The following is a 17,037-nucleotide window of genomic DNA, read 5'->3' on the forward strand; positions in this document are numbered from 1 at the left end:
TCCGAATTTACCTTTGGTCGGCTGCACTTTGTGCCTATACATGTATGCTGAATGAATGGGCACACTGGCTGGGACTCTGTGGTCGCTGCAGTTACATGACAGCCTACCGCAAGGTCAGATGATACTTTGACTTCTTGATTCCTGCCTGTTCTTCCACTTCTGTTGAGTTTATTTGTCCAATATACACTGGAAATACAAAATGTAAAAGTAGCTCCCATGCCCTCTGGGAAAAGGACGCAGACATGCACACAGACCGTTGGATGTGATCGCCATCTGGGAGGTGGAGGAACATACAGAGGCGGGGTGGATTGGCCAGGGCAGAGTGTCATGCATGGGTGATGCTTCAGAGAGGAGGTGGCTTGACAGCTGAGGTGTGGGGCACAAATGGAAAGTAGGAGAACAGCACGGTGTGTGCACAGCTGTCTGTCCGGCAGTGGATGGACAGGGGCATGTCAGGGGAGGAGGTGAGGCTAAAGGGTTGCTAGGCAGAGGCGTAGAAGGGAAGCCCTCATGAAGGTGCCCTCGAGGGATGAGGCCTGCCATTGGCTTGTACAGATGAGGGCACTGGGAAGCTGGAGAGAGAGTGAGGAAGAGTGGGAGTGCAGTGAGGCTGGAGGCCAGTGCACCAACCCAGTGAGCGAGGCATGGTGTGAGCGAGGGTAGAGCAGGAGTCCTTCATTTGCTTTTCTTAAATGGCCGCATGTACCTTTATCTCTTTAGAAACTACTTGAAGGTAAGTGAGGTGCGGGGTTTTGCATCATGCTTTTTGTTTTAGGTTGAGTGGTTTTTGCATTGTTATACTTGCTTTAAAAAAAAAAAGAAGAAGAAGAAGAAGAAGAAGAAGAAGAACCTAAAAATAAACTAATTTAAACTAAAGTGCATTTGTGAGTTTCTTTGAATTTAAGGTTGCCTGAAGTGAACACATAACATTGTTGGCATCGTGCTTGGGCTGCATTTGAGAATGAAGAATGGTCCGGATGCCATGTTCTGAACATAACCATTAGAGAGCATCCTAAGCCCGAGTAAACACACTCACATTTGTTTATACAGAAAGTTTTAAGGCTTTTAGCTTAAACTTTGGACCTGAGATACAGCTCCTGATTCAAAGAGTAGTGGTTGCACTTAAGGAAGGTGTTGCGGTCTGTGCCCTGTGAGCGTCCCCATTTGTAGTATTCGTGTGGCAAATAGAACGGTTGGCCTTTTATTCAAGAACAGTGGAATATGTTTGTGGTTCAGGCACGCAAGACATTTTGTCCAGTTACCATATGGCCTAAGTTTTCTTTGGTCCTTTTCATATAAAAATCCAACCAAAATGCATTTGACCAAATTTGTGTGACTTTTGAATAGTAATTGAACTTCCCTTTTTTGTGGCCTGCAGGAGATACGGATTTAGCCGCCAGAGCAAAACAGAGAAGGTAAGAAAAGCATAGATAATGGGAGAGAACATTTGAGAGATGGAAACGTCCCTCCCCTTTGCCTCTGTCCCTGACAGGCCGCCTGCCTAGCAAGAGTGGGAGGGATGGCGGCACCGCTACGCACCGGGCTCCAGTCCCTGGGCAGCCCGGGGCAGCGGGGATGTGGCAGCTACCTTGGACCTCCTCGTAGCTGTGGCCTGCCACCCTTGCAGGTCAGGGAACTGAAGCAGCAGCCTCATGGAAGGGCTGGAAGGGAAGGGTGACGGGAAGTCATGGCCCCAGGGGCAATCAGGCAGTCTCACCTAACCCCGAGGTGTGAAGATGAAGTCCGCTTCAGGGCCCTGAGCACTGGCCCCCCTGACAAGGGAGACCCTAGACAGGTGTGAACAGGGTGCTGCCAGTGACATGGAGCACAGCCGTATAGGCAGGCCTGCCCTAAGACAACCACGTGTGGAAAACTCAGGTAAGTCAAGACGGGGTTTCTTCACAGAGCAGTCTCAGACATCTCCCTTAATTTATATATTTATTGATGATCCTGAATTGTCCGCTGTAGGGCAGTCCCGTAAATCTTACAGCGTCAAACCCTTACTGTGTCTCAGGCCTTTGTTCAGGGCTCTGCATTATCTTTTTTTCACTTACTTCCCTGAACAACTCTATGAAGAAGGCACTGCCTTTTTTCAGAAAAGCTGAGGTCAGAAAGCTGTGAGGCCCAGAGAGGTTCCGGGATTTGTCCAAGATCACGCAAGCCCCTCAAGTGCCTTAATAAGAATCTGAACCCAGGTCTGTGTGACATCAAAGCCAGTGCTCTTAACCACTGCCTTTTAAATAAGAAAGTGCTAATAAAGTTGTCGGTGGCCTCTTAAAAAGCAGAGTCCTGTAGTCGGAGATCTATGGGTACCCTTTTCTTCCTCATTCCCCATCAGACGCCCAGAGTTTCTTGCATAGGACACGTCCTCCCTCTGCTGTGTTCTGCCACCCCTCCCTCTGTCCGGAACCCCTATCCTTAGTCCTTCCAGGAAGCCTGCCTTGGCTCCCAGCCTCCCTCTGTGTTATGTGCTGATTGTTGTCTCAGTCAGCAGAGGGCCCTGGTAGTGACGAGGAGCGTGTGTTCTGAAGCCAGACGGGCTGGTTTCAGATCCCATGCGCGTGTGACTTTGGACAGTGCACTTACTCGCCGCGCCTTAGTTCACAGCGTCTGTGAAAGCAGGGCAGTCGCTGTACTGCCTCCAGCGTTGCTGGGAAGACTGAAAGGTGGAGGCCGGAGAATGACCCATCGCGCAGGAGATATCTCGTGTCAGTGGCCGTAGTAGTTCATTAGCAACCAGTCATTGATTATGATACCTTCTTTTTTGGTCTTCTCATTATTTAATTTTTCCACAGTTGTGTTTTTATTCTTAACAGTCATTTCCTCCAAAGCAGGGTGTTTTCTGGATTTGAGTCTGTCAGGTGGCATCTGATACTTAATAAGAATTTGATGTGTACATTCAATTTGATATGTAATTTAGTCTGAAAAGAATGTCTGCGCATATGGGTATTGGGTGTATTGATTGTGATTGGAAAAGTCATGTGATGCCCATTAAATAGTATTCACTTTGGGCTTGTCTACAAATACAGATACAGGTTTTCTCCACTATCCCAAAGTAGAGTGAACCTATCAAGCCTTTATAAGCCAAAATGGTCTAAAGCAAAGAAGCAATTGCCATTAATTTATATGAAAAAAATTTTTGACCATTCTTGGACCCAAAAAAATTACCTCTCTTAGGCTTTTCAGATACGTGCCTTGCTAACAGACACACAAAATAAATTGAGATAAAGCACAGATGCTCAGATACAGTTCTAAGCTCTGGCAGCTTGATTCTGAGATGCTGAGTGTCGGTCCCAGGGAAGGAGCTCGGCAGCCCACTCTCACCGCCCAGGTTACACACTCCCTTTTAATGGCTCAGGGCTAAACAAACACTGAAAACTGTTTTCGCTTTTGCCTTTTCTTGTAAAAGTGAAAATCCTTTTCAGATTTCTTTTGGTCAGCAACAACAGGTACTAATGTAGGTCTTCTGTGAAAGCAAAGTGGCCTAACATGAGCTTTCAAAAGCAGGGGATACCTGTATACCCAGTAGTAAGGAGCTCACGGTGTTCACTGGGGTCAATTATAGGCAGGTTACAGAAAAGCCTTCTAGAATTGGGATGGTCTAAGGAGGGTGTCTGAGACTGCCAGTTCTCTTTTTCAACCCAAGAAGACCCTGATACCCAGAGAAGGTAAGCCTGTGGTCACTCAGCTGGTGGGTGGCAGAGACGGAATTACCAAGCACTCTAGACTTGCAGCTCAGAGAAACAGCATTAAATCCAGGTGTCTCCGGTGTGGTGCTGGGTACATGTACAGCCTGAGGCTGGATCCAGAGTAAGAAGCTTGATTACCAGGTGAAGCAGTTCATTTTTATCCTTCAGGCCAGTGGTTTTTAGACTTTGTTGACCACTCTCAGCCATAAGAATTCTGTTTTTCATCATGATTCAGTACATACACACACACATACACCCCCACCTCCAAAATAAAAGTTTCACACAGCAGTACTTAACCCTTTACTACATGTGAAGCACTCTGATGCGTCCTGTTCTCTTATTTGTGCTGAATTTATGTAGCTGCTGGCCATACCTGCTAAAGTACTTTCATGTCCCACCGATGGGTCTCAACTGGCAGTTTGAAAAAAACACTCCTTTAGGCCGTGATTTGCTCCTGAAGGGGTTAAAGCAGGGGGGAGACCCAGTCAAAGGATAAGTCTGGCAAATGCGTGCGACCGGATAGGAATTGAATCCGCAAGCAGCGCAGCAATGGAGCGAGGCGCAGGCCACGGCCCAGAGCTCAACCTTCCCGGTCTGTGCTTGGAATGGAAGCTCGGGTACCTGAATTCCCCAGTCTTTGTCAGGGACAGGTTCACCTTTCCACATCTGCCTGTTGTCTTTCACAGATCCGTGCCCCTTTGAATTGTTGTCCTTTCTCTACTGAGTCTTCATCTCCAGGGCCTAGCTATGTTTGCATCTTCCCTTCCAGGCCGAGGACAAGAAGACAGCACTTCCCGCAGGGCTCTCGGCTGCAGAAAAAGCTGATGCCCATGAGGAAGATGAGCTTCAAGCTGCTGAAGAGGTGTGTGGCCCCCGTAGGTCCCCTGGAGTTTCTGTTTCCGTCATCTGGGGAGAAATTGCCCCTTCATCCCCAGCTTTGCAAAGTGGACACCCAGGTGCTGTTAGATGGCCTCTCACACCCTTCCCAGTTTCCTTTTCTCACCTGCCCCACTCTGTGAGGCTCACTGTGAGAGAACATAACCCTTGGATTGCACTGCAAAGGTCTGTGCAGACACGTCAAGGAAGCCTTAGTCGTTGGGGTCCACTCACTGCTACTTCTGTTCCTCTTCCAGCAGCGTATTCAGTCATTGATGACCAAGATGACCGCCATGGCGAATGAGGAGGTGAGGGGGGACTGTATGGGGGGTGCGGTGTGGAGGTGGGGATGTGGAACCGCCCTGCGCTGCTCCAGGTGGCCCCCCTCCCGGAGGGACCCCCTTCATCAGAGCCCTGTCTTTTCAGCACTTAGTGCCTCCTACTGCCTTAGGGTCTTTCTTTTAGGAAGCTTTCTACTAGCGCATAGTGTTTCTGTCTGTAGGAACCCCTGGGGGTCTGGAAGGACCCTTGTGAGAGCAGGATGTCCCTGCTGGGTCGGCATCACAAGGGCCTCTGTGGTTCAGCCCTGCCCCTCCATAATCACCCTTGCCAGAAGAGCCCTTGTCTTCTGTTTCCTTCCCACGCCATCCGGGTAGAAAATAGAATACCGCATTTATTGTTGGTCCTCCCAGAGCTCAAGGTCTGTCCAGAAGGTTTAACCAAGGGCTTTGAAAGGACCCCTCCTTTTTAGGGCAGGAGAGGCCTGTGGCAGTAAAAAGAGATTTGGAGAGTTCTAAGATTCCTGTTCCTCTCCCATTTGTACTTCTTTTTCCCCTCAGTCCTCAGCCCTCCAGTTTCCCTGCAGGCTCTGTCAGTGCACTCAGGAAGAGACCCTGAGATGGGGTATTTGGGGTAAAGAATGATTTCCCAGGGGCACCCAGGGACCAGGAAGAATCTGGCACAATCAACCAAATGACTCAGAAGGTAGAGAGATGGCTTAACATTTGTCCTAAGGCTTGTTTGCCCCTCTCCTCGTTGATGGATACCTAGAACAGAGCCAGAGTATTCTTCCCCCTGGGAATATTATCTATTTTTACTATACGACTCAGAGCATTCAGATTTTCCAGATCTGTGAAAGACAAGGCATGGCCTTAACGCCTTCTCCCTGTGACTGCAGAGCCGCCTCACCGCCAGCTCTGTGGGCCAGATCGTGGGACTCTGCTCCGCCGAGATCAAGCAGATCGTGTCCGAATACGCAGAGAAGGTACGTGGGGGCCCGGCTGCAGTCTTGGCCTCAGGTCATGCTCCCAGGACTTGTCCTGTGTCCCTCCACTCTTTCGCATCATGGATGGAGTAAGTAATTCACCAATGACATTTGTCAAAAACATGCACGCCACACAAAGCCGTCAGCATTGGCCTGTTAGTTCAGTTAATTTTCTTCTGCAGTGCCTATTTTTCATACATATAAAGAGAAAACCTGTCTCTCAGAGCAATGGTCGCATCTGATAGATCGATGCCTGAGGTATAACACAGGCATTTTTCCTTCTCTACCAGGCTTCCTACAACTCGGGCTGTTCGGTGATTGGGCCGAAGAATAAGCTTTGCCACTTAGGAGACAAACCCCATAACTCAGCCAAGCCCAAGGCAAAATTTTTTGTTCCACTTTATTAAAAGGGTATAGAATGAACTAAAGCCTGAAAGTCATATTTCAGTGTTAGATTTTTTTTTTTTTTTATCCTAAGAATGGGCAGCAGGACCTTGACTATTTCAGGGAGACAGTGATTAATCATTTTGCACGTAAGTGATTCTGGCCTGGCTGAGATGTAGGATCGGTAAAATCAGATTTACAGGGCATTGTTTCACATCCTTCCTTTCCCGGCCATACTCAGTCCACCCCGTAAAACGTTATGTCTGTGGAAGCATCCAGCTTTGTTTTCCCTGTCTCAGAAGCCTTGACGACAAATTAGTTCTGCTCCGACCCTCCGTGCAATATTCTTCTGAAGTGATTTTGCACAGATCGTGTACTTGGGGAAGGGATGTCTCCTGAAACTGAGAGTTATGACCTACTGTGAACACAGCAGGTGGTCACCTCCCACCGAGTTAGGGGTCTTTGAGCAATACAGTGAGTAAAATGGCTTAGAACGTCTGGGGGTGCGATTCTCGTGTTTCCCCTAACCACTACCCCCATGTCAGTGCTTCTTAGTATAGGTTTTCTAATCCAACTTTCATAGAGTCCAAAGTGTCCTGTGTTTCAGTTTGCCACCCAGGGAAGATGACAGTGGTCAAAATGTCCTCATAGATTTGACCAGAAAAGGATATAGGTAATCCTAAAAGTACAAATCAGCTGAAAAGCCTTGAAAATGTAGTTGAGGAGAATGATTCATTCATTGCCCCAGGACGGAAGTTTCTTGATTCACCATCAGCCCACACATGGATGGCAAGAGTGTGAGTCTACATTTGCCCTTATGTTGCCCCACAGCATTGCTGAATCCAGTTTTTTTTTTAAAAAAAAAGACAACTAGAAGATGGGGTAATCAGTGTGGGGGCCCTGACTTTTGCCTTCATACTTGCCCACTGCAGGCAGATAGGAGCTCAGATTATTGTAAGAGGGAGAGCAAGCAGGCTGACCCTCCTTTGTTGGTGGTATGCCTCTCCTTGCCTGGGAGTCCTGAAGCTTCTTTCCCCAGTCAGCTCTGCATGTCCGTGTTTCCTTCTGGGTCTCTTATCCCCCGAACTTTCCCCTCCTCACCCTGGTACAGTGATCTGTACCCAACCCCAGTGGCCGCACTCACTACTACATTCCATTCTGCCAGAAAAGAGTGACATTAGAAGTAGTTTTGGACAGGTGTCTTTCCAAGGATATATTTAATTAAACTTCTCACGAAGAATTAGAGGTCCAGAGTTCACTGTTTGATTGTGTTGTTGGCGGTATGTATGTCGATCATACAGCATTAAAGGTAATGATTTTTAAAATTAAATCCTATTAATCCTATTCCCATATCACAGTCATCTCACGTTTGCTTATTACCCTCAGGTTTTGTCCTACATACCCATGGTTGTTCTAGGTGCAGCCATTCCCCACCTCAAAGAGGTAGGGCGGGATAGTTAAAAAGACAGCATTTGAAGTCATACCTTGGTTCATATCTGTCTCCTCTCCTTCTCAGCTCTATGACCTTGACCAATGTATTTAACCCCTCTTTGTCCTCGTATCCCCCTCTATGAAACGGGGATAATATTACTTTGCTGTCAGGGTGTTAAGTGAAATATGACTAAATGCCTCAAGCAGTGTCTGGCACGTGATAGCTCTTCAGCTAGTGGTCGCCTTCATTTGATTTTTTATAGTCTGCATTTGTTTTTGGTCATGTCAAATCCTAAACATATTCCGTGTTTCTAGCCTTTGCGGTTATTTGAATACTAGATAACCCATGTGTTAATACAGCCCAAGTCATCAAACATTTCCCTATTGTTTGACTTGTAAGTTGTTTGTGTTTGCCGTTGTGGATAATGCTGTCATAAACTCCGAGCAGATAGTTTCTACTAAAGGTTTCCTAGGAGTTGGATGTTGGGTTATGACTTCTCTTTGTTGCTTTACAAATAAATTGTAACCACATAAAATACTGTCAGTGATGAAGGGCCCTCACCATGGCCCCACACCTCCAGCTTTGTTCATTTGTCTAACTTGCTACTCTAGTAGCTATAAAATGGCACCTCTTGGAACCCGAGAGGATGGACCACGGTGCCATGTTTTTGTTCGCTCTATTTTCTGCTATGTAAATTGTCTGTTATTCCCTGTACTCATTTATATTTTGGATATATAATGTTTTTCTTGTAAATTTGAATATCATCTGTACTCTAGATTTATATATTTCATCACTGAAGTATTCCTTGGGAGTTTTTTTATTTTTGCATTGCTTTCCATTATAAACAAGGAATTTGTATCTAAATCAGTGGATCTTTTTGTTGTTATTTCCAGGTGACAGGGTCATCATTTTTCCATGGATCCAATAAAGTAATCCATTACTTTTCATCTTTTACTGATTATGTTTAATTCTTTAACTTATGTGGAGTTCACTTTTATTTAGTCTAAAAGGAGATCCATGCTAATTTCCCTCCTCCTATCCACTTCCCTAATACCATTTATTTGTAATTTCTTTATACTTACTTGGAGATAGCTTACTGTATCTTTGTGGTTTTTATCTAATTTAAACTGTATATGAACTCTTTCTCACTTTATTCGTTTACACTCTCTAATTTTATGCAAGTTCCATGGTGAAGTTATGTTTGGCTTTGTTGTAGTTGTTGTTTTCTTTATTGTTTGCTCTAGTTTTATCAATGGTCTCCCACCAGAGACCACAAGGAACACAACCGTAGTTGAACAGTCAGGTTTATTGCTGGTGTTGCTGGCAGAGACAGTGCACCCCTGGGGAGCCATACGGCATCTCAGTAAGGAGGCATTAGAAAAGACTTACTATGGGATTTGGGTTTGTTTTAGGTGATTTGAGGGAAGGACCAAGAAAGTAGGGCTTTGCTCTGTGTTGGGTGTTTTAAGGAAGGGCAATTCTGTAGATGAGTGTCTAAATAAATTTTATAAGATGAGGGGAATGAACAAAATCTTAAAAAGTTGGGGTAATGAATCAAGGTTAAAGCTGTGTATTCATATTAGCCAGTATAAAGGGGATGTTTGGTCCATTTTTGTGATTTGAACAATGATTAGGTTTTGTCCACGTTCAGACATGATTAGAGATTGGTCATGTTTTTGCCTTCATTTTCAAGACCTTGTGTGATGTTGACATTCTTTGGAATAACCTGTGTTTAACACCAAGACCTAATATGTGCAGGGCAGCTCCCAGCAACATCAGGGCCTTGCTGAGAATGCCAGGTTGGCTCTCAGATGCCGGAGGCTGCTTTACTTTTTCTCTGTTTGTTCGTGTATTTAGTTATCTATTGCTGGATAGCAGTGTTACTACAAAGGTTGTAGCTTAAAACAATGCACATTTATTATCTCACAGGCTCTGTGGGTCGGCAGTTGAGCACAGATTAGCAGGATTCCTTGTTTAGGCCTCTCACAAGATTGCAGTGAAGGTGCCGCCCAGGGCTGCTTTCTCATCTGAGGCTCAACTGGGGCAGGATCCACTTCTAAGCTCATGTGGTTGTTAGCAGCATTCAGTTCCTTGCCACCTGTTGGCTGAAGTCCTCAGCTCTTGCTGGCTGCCAGCTAGAGGCTGCCCTCAGTTTCTTGCCGTGTGGCCTTCCCAGCATTGCCCCTTGTTTCATCAAAGCCAGTAAGGGAGAGCACCTCCTCATAGGCTAGACATTACAGTTCTATGTAATAGCTCTGTACAAGCATTCACATATATCCCATCACTTTGGTGTCTTCTCTTGGGTAGAGGCAAGTCACTCTATTCAGGGGAGGGGCTTACACAAAGGGCTGAACACCAGGAGGCAGAGAGGGTGGCACTTTCATAAGGCTGTCCACCACAGTGTGTTTGTTTTTCACTTTAATCTTACTGCCATGAATTGGGCTGATACCAGGCACTGGCAATTTATCTAAAATCCATGCCCTTACCTTCAGGATTTCAGTAATGAATCCCTTGGAAGTGGAGATGGGATTGAGGGATGCCCAAAAGGGAAGCCATCAGAGGTACTTGAAAGAAACCCAAATCAGGCTGTGAACAGGATGGATTTTTGCTTACTGAATAAAAGGGACAAGATAGTTTTGGGAGGATGAAAGGGTGAAAATGATTTTGTGACCAGGGAATGAATCGAACAGCCTGCCTGGTGCAAGTTGGAAAGTTGACAGGCATTGGGATATAAAAATGTGGTAAAACACATGTGCAGGCTTCTCTTTGATTTGTAAAGTTCACATGTTCTTATAACAGTGTAACATGATGAATAACCCATGTGTTTCAAAGCAAGCCTCTGAGATATGTAACTCAATTTAATATGGTTCCTGTAAAGCAGCAGGGAAGAGGAATGTGAAGAAGCTCCCAGATATATAATTCATGAGTTCATGTAGGCTCGTCGCCAAAGAGCACCATCTCCTTTTTTTCCCAAAGGGTAATGCCCTTCCCAGAATGTGCTAGATGAGACACCGCTGTGCTTTTTGGTGTTGCTCTCTCATATGCTCAGTGCATCTTAGCATTAATTTTTATAGCGAAGGAGAGTCTGTAACTGCGATCTGCAGAACACTAAAAAGCTTGACTGTCCAAAACCCACTTCCGCTCTGCAGTCCCCCACTAGCTTAAGCCAAAAGAGAGGGAAGGAAGCTGAGGCAGGGAAGGTGCCAGGAGCCTAGAAGGGCAAGAAGGGACTCTCCCTAATGCCACATACTAACAAACCCTGTATAATTTCAACCACTTTAATACCTGACAGCCAGCTGAATCATTCCTTGGTCAGCATCTCCCTGAGACAGAATCTTAGAACATTTTGTAATTCTAGAAGCACCGATCTATCTGCCTTGGGGAATCAGAAGAATCTATCCTGATTGCCTTCTCTGCGCTCGGTGCCTTGTATACCATTAGGTCATGAACTCTCAGCAGTGTGCTACCTCCTTGTATATGATCCTCTGCCTTCTTTCATCATTATGCTTGCTCACGCGCAGCTGAAACTCTCAGTTTATGTGTACGTGGACCACATTTTACTCCTCTCTCTAACCTCAGAGCCTTGCCAAGGACCTGGCAGTGTTGGTGCTCAACATGAAAGCACGTGATATTATATCCGTTTTGCAGATGAAGATACTAAAGGTTCAGTACCTTGTCCAGTATCATGTAGCTAAGAAGTTCCAGGTATGCATACAGGACTGTCTGACTTTGAAACCTGTCTCGTTGGCAAGGTAGAGTGTCTATAGGGGAAAGCAGGGAAGGCCTCCTTTGCCATCATCCTTCGCATCCACCTTCCAGGTTTGCGGTGACAAAGCCTCTTTAGATTCTTCCACCATCCAGCTGCCCACCTTGGGCTAAGGAGAGAGAAGACGCCAGGTCACACTGGGAACTAGCCCCAGAAATACATAAAATGAAAGTGGTGTGGCCCAGGCACTCACGCCATCACACCTATGCTGCTAAAAGCTGTGGAATTTTCTGTTTGGGGTATGTGCATGTGTGGTTTTTCATATCACTGGAAAATAATCTCCTACAACCCTTTAGAATGTAACATCCTGGCCAGAAGACCGTCAACTTCTTGATGAATTTTCAGCCATCAAAGGACTTAGTTGTGGAAGGAATTTTTTTTCTTAATAGGTTTTAGAAATGTTCCTTTCCGGCAATTAAGAAATTCTGGCACCATGGCTTCTGAACTTTTGATTCTGAGAACCATTCTCTGGCAGTTAATCGGAAGCCCAGACTGTCTTGAAATTGTATCTTTCAGGAGCACCTGGAGGAGCTCAGGTAATTAGAGCTAGTTGTAGCCAAAAAGAGGTAATGGCCAGGGTATGGTCAGGGATGCACATATAAAAACACAAGGAAGGAAAGTCTCCTCTAGAGAAGGCAGGCAACCACATTGGATGAGAGTAGATTTTGTCTCTCTCTTCTGTGATAATTTACATTCCGCTATGATGCAACCAGCAAAGAAAGCTGCTTCTTGAGTTCTGCCGCTCGCTAACCGGGACAGTATGCTGTGTAGGAGCCTTTTGTTTGCAAGTGATACAAGCTGCCCCGAATGGTATAAGCAAAAGGGAGCATTTATCAGCTGTCATAACTGCGAGGTCCGTGAATGCAGGGGTCCCAGGGACTCAAACAGCCTTTGTCTGTCATCTGTCTGCCTTTGCTTCACTTTGTCTCGCTCTGCTATCACCTAGCAGCTTCACTACGGTCTGTCAGCCTTCTAGTACCCTCCCCGCTTCAGCGTGTAAAGTCCTAAGGACAATCTCTCTGTTTGGCGTGGCTTAGGTCACATATTCCTTCCGGGGCCTCTGGGCGGCGGCCAGCCTCTTGATTGGCAGCCCATCTGGAATTAGAAAAAACGGATAGTAGTGGTCCCCCACAGGAACTGTTATAAACCAAGTGATGCCAGGCACACGCCGTAGCCGGCGCCTACGCGGGGAATTTGTCTAACTAAATTGGATGGGATTGACCCAGAAGAGTCAGTTGTTAATAATGTCATCCTCCCTCTTGAGGTAACTGTCTTAGTGTTGTTATTTCTCTACCCTGGTTTCATATTTCCAGGTAGGGCTATTCCAGTTAGCTTTTCTAAACATTTATAAAGAAAATTGGTATCATTTTGGATATATTTTAAGTCTTCAGCTTGACTTCTTTTCTGCTAGAGAACTGATAGAATTGAGCCCCTAGGTGGGATGATTTCCTCCTGCAGCAAGCACCTGGTGTGCACACACTATGTCCCAGGCAGCGTCAGGTGTGGGGGGGCAGGGAAGAGTTATGAGAAGATCTGGATGCTGCCTCCGGGAGCTCCTAGTTAGTGGTCAGTCAACCCGTAAGCAGAGAAATTAGAGAATGATATAACCTGTGCGATCTCAAATGGATGCCAGTTGCTATTTGGTTTCTGTTGCCATTTGAAATGTCAATATGTGCCCAAAGTACAGTGGTTGGTAGAGTTGATACTGAACTTTTTGTCCTAGGAATAAATAGGCAGCATGAATGACTTTTTTAAATTTTTTTTATTATTAACATATAGTCTATTATTTGTTTCAGGGGTACAGGTCTGGGATTCATAGTGTTACACAATACACAGCACTCCCCACAACACATAATCTCCCCAATGTCCATCACCCAGCCACCCCATCCCTCTCACGCCCCTCCATCCAGCAACCCTGTTTGTTTCCTGAGATTGAAAGTCTCTTATGGTTTGTCTCCCGCTCTTAATTCATTTCTTCCTTTCTTCTTCTATGATCCTCTGCCTTGTTTCTCAAATACCACATATCAGTGAGATCATATGATAATTGTGTTTCTCTGATTGACTTATTTAGCTTAGCATAATACCCTCTAGTTCCATCCATATCATTGCAAATGGCAAGATTTCATGTTTGATGGCTGCATAATATTCCATTGTGTATATACCCCACATCTTCTTTATCCATTCATCTGTCAATGGACGTCAGGGCTCTTTTCATAGTTAGGCTATTGTGGACATTGCTGCTATAAACATTGGGGTGCAGGTGCCCCTTCAGATCACTACATTTGTATCTTTGGGGTAAATAACCAGTAGCGCAATTGCTGGGTCATAGGGTAGCGCTATTTTCAACTTTTGGGGGAACCTCCCTACTCTTTTCCAGAGTGGCTGCACCAGTTTGCATTCCCACCAACAGTGTAGGAGGGTTCCCCTTTCTCTGCATCCTCGCCAACATCTGTCATTCCTGACTTGTTAATTTTAGCCATTCCGACTGGTGTGAGGTGATATCTCATTGTGGTTTTGATTTGTGTTTCCCTGATGCCGAGTAATGTTGAACATTTTTTCATGTGTCTGTTGGCCATTTGGATGTCTTTTTTGGAGAAATGTCTGTTCATGTCTTCCACCCATTCCTTGATTGGATTATTTGTTCCTTGGGTGTTGAGTTTGATAAGTTCTTTATAGATTTTGGATGCTAGCCCTTTATCCGATATGTCATTTGCAAATATCTTCTCCCATTCTGTCCGTTGTCTTTTGGTTCTGTCGACTGTTTCCTTTGCTGTGTAAAAGCTTTTTATCTTGACGAAGTCCCAATAGTTTATTTTTGCCCTTGCTTCCCTTGCCTTTGTTGACGTGTCTAGGAAGAAGTTGCTGCGGCCAAGGTTGAAGAGGTTGCTGCCTGTGTTCTCCTTGAGGATTTTGATGGATTCCTGGGTCTTTCATTCATTTTGAGTCTGTTTTTGTGTATGGTCTAAGGAAATGGTCCAGTTTCATTCTAATGCATGTGGCCGTCCAATTTTCCCAGCACCATTTGTTGAAGAGACTGTCTTTTTTCCATTGGATGTTCTTTCCTGCTTTGTCGAAGATTAGTTGACCATAGAGTTGCGAGTCCATTTCTGAGTTCTCCATTCTGTTGCATTGATCTGTGTGTCTGTTTTTGTGCCAGTACCATGCTGTCTTGGTGATTACAGCTTTGTAATAGAGCCTGAAGTCCGGAATTGTGATTCTCCAGCTTTGGTTTTCTGTTTCAGCATTCCTTTTTAAAACTATACCCAGTTGAGGTGAAATAGAAAGAAATAGTTCAAGGGGGCTGGGGACTGAGGAAACATACCGCACCTCAGGGACCTTGCTGAGATCAGCAGATCATGGGAACCTTAGCAACTGGGAGACCCGGACTACTTTGTTATAAGCATCAGGCCTGAGTCAGAACCAGTGTGGTTTCTAGTCAGCTTAGATACGAATGTTTCCAATCCCATCAGCCAGCCCCACCACAGAAAAGCATTTTTACCGTTTTTTCCAGCAGCTTTAGCATGTGGAGCTAGGGAAGAAATATGGTACAAGGGAGAAGTTGTCTTCTTGGGAACCTCCTGCTGTGACCACAGATAGAAAAAGGGGTTTTTTTTCCAGAAGAGCATTTTCATACTCCTTCCTTCTGGACTGCATTTCTTCACACAAGGTCACAAGTGTTAGACAACTCACACCCTAATTCTGTAAACTTCCAGAGAGCTAAGATTTCATCTTTCATCTCTCTCTCTCTGTTACCTAACCCTTAACAAATGCTCAGTAGAGGTTGACAAGTGTCTGCAAGTTTGTGCGGAGACTCTCCCAGTGGCCATGAAGGGTGGCTTTCCTTCCTAAGATGTGTTCTTCTGTGATCTTGTGTGGCCCCACTCCTGGTAGTCTCCTTCCAAGAACTGCTACCAGTGCAGTTTTCATTTGTCTCTACCTGTCTCCCGGGACTAGGCAAACTATAGCAATAGTTTGCTGTAAATGAGGGCTGAGATCATTGTATATCCCCAGTGCCTAACATAATAGGGTTTTCATGAACATTTGTTGAAGGGAGGAAAAACGGAAGGGAAGTAGAAGACGGAAGAAGAAAAGCTTTCAAAACTCTCTTCTTCTGTGGCTCAATTTAGGCTTGGGGAGAATGTGAAGGATAACACCTTTATCTGTGAATGAGTCGGTTTTACCTGACTAGACTCTGGAGGTCCAGGGGTAAGGTCTGTGTCTTTTTCTATGTCCCCACTACCTACCACTGTTCCTCACACATAATAGGGTCTGAGTAAAGGTTAATTGAGCAAAGTGAAGGAAGGTGGGATAGAGAGATTTAAAACCATAATCTGAATTTAGAGATTCAGAAACCCTATAAATCTGGAGAGAATGATGCTAAATGTGGGGTTTCTAAAATATTCCAAGATTTCCTAAAATCTGAAGGACTGATGCTATACACAGTAACAGTAAAAAAAAAAAAAAAAAAAAAAAAAAAAGGAGAGAAAAAAAAATGGTATCAGCTAATGAATTGTTTGACCTGGTAGGATTGTCTCAAGCTGCACAGCATAACCTATACCTTTCAGAGTCTTTATCAATTTGGATAAAGGCATATAATTAGTTTTGTCAGATTTGAACATCATTTAAAGCTAAAAAAGAAGAGGTGGCTAGCACACTGGAGAATAGTATCAACATTCAAAAATATCTTAGATTGAAATTATGAGCCCAAACAAATTCATTTGTTAAAGAAGGTATATGTGAACTGTTTCATTTAATTTCAGAAAAATCAGTCATACCAATTCAGGATTTGGTGAGCTTCCATCTGACCTGACAGTAGTTCATGGAGATAAAAGTGGGAAGTTCTGGATTTTGTTCATGCCCCCTAAATGTTAAGAGCTTTCTGGGCAAATATACCATATTTCCTGCCTCGGAAACCCAGAGCCATGCCTTAGACTCGGCAGGGTTACATGAATATGGGTCTTTGAAATTCATGGGATTTCATTAGTGGGAGTCAGGAATACTGAAAAGAATGTTTATGTATCCAGTTTCATCAGTGGAAGCAAAGAGGGTAAGCGAATAGTCCCACCCCATCTGCAGGGCTCAGACTCCAGGGAAGAGTACTTGAAAAGGTCACTTGTCAGCTAGAGTATATCTAGAGGGTGGTAGCCAAGATGGGGAAGGATACTGATGTGTTTTATAGAAAGGGGAGAGGAAAGAGAAGTGGATACTTTTAGGTAAATCTGTTACGTGAAAGAGCGATCACACTTAATCTCTGTTGCTTCATGTTTGAGTCTTTGCAGGTCTGATTCTGTCTGTTTCTGCTGGCTTTTTGCTCGTACTTTGTACATGCTTTTGAATTTTGATGGTAAGTTCGTATGCCCTGGAAATTCACCTGTAGAAATTCTTTGAAGCCTAGTGTTGAATCTCTGTTCTTCCAGAGCATATTTGCTTTTACTTCTGGCAAGCATCTGGAGACACCCCAGCCCAAGTCTGTCGTATACATGTCTTGACTTGTGGGTTTTTTTGGACAATCCAGGTAGTGTGTACATTTAGATTATAGAACTGGACCAATGTGTTACAAAATCTCACTGCAGATATTTTCTTCTTTCACTTGTTTATGCAGAGCAGTTATTGATTTATAAAAATC

The 17,037-nt window shown here is 44.8% G+C and overlaps 1 protein-coding gene across 4 annotated transcripts in view; it reads left to right on the plus strand.

Moving 5' to 3' along the window:
* The window catches only part of CCDC93 (coiled-coil domain containing 93), an 88,694-nt gene that overhangs the window by 36,208 nt on the left and 35,449 nt on the right, over positions 1-17,037 (plus strand). For 2 of the 4 annotated variants that reach the window (XM_026510120.4, XM_044388258.3), the window contains 4 exons: positions 1,379-1,415; positions 4,459-4,551; positions 4,823-4,873; positions 5,743-5,829. In XM_026510120.4, the coding sequence (XP_026365905.1) occupies positions 1,379-1,415; positions 4,459-4,551; positions 4,823-4,873; positions 5,743-5,829 (268 nt within the window). The remainder of the gene's footprint in view (positions 1-1,378; positions 1,416-4,458; positions 4,552-4,822; positions 4,874-5,742; positions 5,830-17,037) is intronic. The other 2 variants (XM_044388259.3, XM_026510121.4) reach the window with 1 other exon arrangement.

This window comes from Ursus arctos, unplaced genomic scaffold (assembly GCF_023065955.2).
Source record: "Ursus arctos isolate Adak ecotype North America unplaced genomic scaffold, UrsArc2.0 scaffold_1, whole genome shotgun sequence".
Taxonomy (NCBI): Eukaryota; Metazoa; Chordata; class Mammalia; order Carnivora; family Ursidae; genus Ursus; species Ursus arctos.